Source organism: Otolemur garnettii, unplaced genomic scaffold (assembly GCF_000181295.1).
Source record: "Otolemur garnettii isolate 467f Iridium unplaced genomic scaffold, OtoGar3 scaffold00055, whole genome shotgun sequence".
Lineage (NCBI taxonomy): Eukaryota > Metazoa > Chordata > Mammalia > Primates > Galagidae > Otolemur > Otolemur garnettii.
This window is the reverse complement of record NW_003852450.1, coordinates 5,065,341-5,066,898: the sequence shown is the minus strand read 5'-3', so window position 1 is coordinate 5,066,898 and position 1,558 is coordinate 5,065,341. Positions and strand designations below refer to the sequence as shown.

General features: G+C 49.0%; 1 protein-coding gene across 1 annotated transcript in view; it reads right to left on the bottom strand.

Annotated features, from left to right (window-relative positions):
* Window positions 1-1,248, bottom strand: part of REN (renin) — an 11,635-nt gene extending 10,387 nt beyond the window's left edge. Inside the window, exon 1 of the mRNA XM_003792242.1 lies at window positions 1,151-1,248. Coding sequence (XP_003792290.1) covers window positions 1,151-1,248 — 98 coding nt within the window. The remainder of the gene's footprint in view (window positions 1-1,150) is intronic.
* Between the last annotated feature and the right edge of the window lie 310 nt (window positions 1,249-1,558).

Below are 1,558 nucleotides of genomic sequence, written 5' to 3'. Positions count from 1 at the left end.
AAAAAAAAAAAAAAAAAAAGAAAAGATTTCATGAAGCCCTAGGCATTTTACAGGCTTAGCAAGTATTACCATTATCAAAATATACCCCTATCTTTAGGAGTGCTTGGCCTATCTGCTGTCCCCAAACTGAAAACCCCTTTCTCTATGCCTCCTTCCCTTCTTCAGTCTTAATAAACCGCTTGTTTCCATAGGGCTTGGCACATAATGGATGCCAGGGGTTCCCCTCCCCTCTGTGGGCTGTCTGAATTCTTTCCTTTAACATTTGTAGTGATGCCTCCCATGCTACCGATACGGCCCTGTGCCGTGTCAAGCTCAGTCGTTCTGTGCATTATCTCATGGGATCTTTGAAGCAGCCTCATCAAGTGGGTACTGTTAGTATCCCTGGTTTGGGGTTTTCTTTTTCTTGTGGCAGAGTCTCACTTTGTCACCCGGGGCAGAGTGCTGTGGTGTCATAGCTCACAGCAACTTCAAACTCTTGGGCTCAAGCGATTCTCTTGCTTTAGCCTCCCAAGTAGCTGGGACTATAGGTGCCCACCGCAACACCCAGCTACTTTTTTCTATTTTTTTCTTTCTTTTTTAGAGATGAGGTCTTGCTCTTGCTCAGGCTATCTTGAACTCCTAAGCTCAATCCACCTGCCTCAGTCTCCCAGAGTTCTAGGATTACAGTTGTGAGTCACCATGCCTGGCCAGTATTCCTATTTTTAAAATAGTAAACTGAGAATTTAAGTAACCCGCCGATAGTTCCAGAGCTAGTTTGCTCCACTAGTGAAGCAAAATTTAAACCAAGACAATCCAACTCTATGCATCTTGCATTTAATCACTGTACCATGCTGCTTCCTGGTAGAGTCAACCAAACCTCTAACCTACGGCTAATTAGGACGTGAGCTCCTCAAAGGCCAGCGATATGTCTTAATCAACTCTGAGGTTCCCCACAGCGCAAAAAGCAAAAGCTCTCGGCAGGCCTAACTAATGCCCCTTATTGATTGGCTGTGTGACATTGGGCAAGTCACTTCACCTCTCTGACTAGGACCATACCTCCCTGCCCAGTGGTCATGAGGACTGGACGACACTACATATCAAAAAGCCAGGGGATCTAGGAAGTTGGAAACTCTTGTTCCCCTCCCACCCCTTCTCTGCCCGAGTTAGTTACCGACTGAAGGCGCTGGTGTCAGTGGAGAGACTGATGGTGCAGGAGCCCCAGAGCACCAGCAGGAGGCCCCAGAGAGGCATTCTGCTCCATCGGTCCATGCTTCCCCGCAGTCTGGGGTTTTCTGTGGGATCCACTGAAGCCTTGTGGGTCCCTGAGCCCTGCTTCTTTTATATACTCCATACAGAGATGCTTGCAATTCTGCTCTGCCCTGATTTATTACCTTGGGCAGATGGCAGGGCAGGCAGCAATAAATTCCACTTGTGGGACCGACCTAGGTGGGTGAAGGGTAACCAGGTTTCCGGATGTGGTGCAGAGGGGCTAGGGCAGGAGAGCTGTGGGAAAGCAACCTTATGCCCAATGACGCCAGCAGCCCTCTCTCTGGCCTGGCCTTGTGACCCCCAGGGCAGG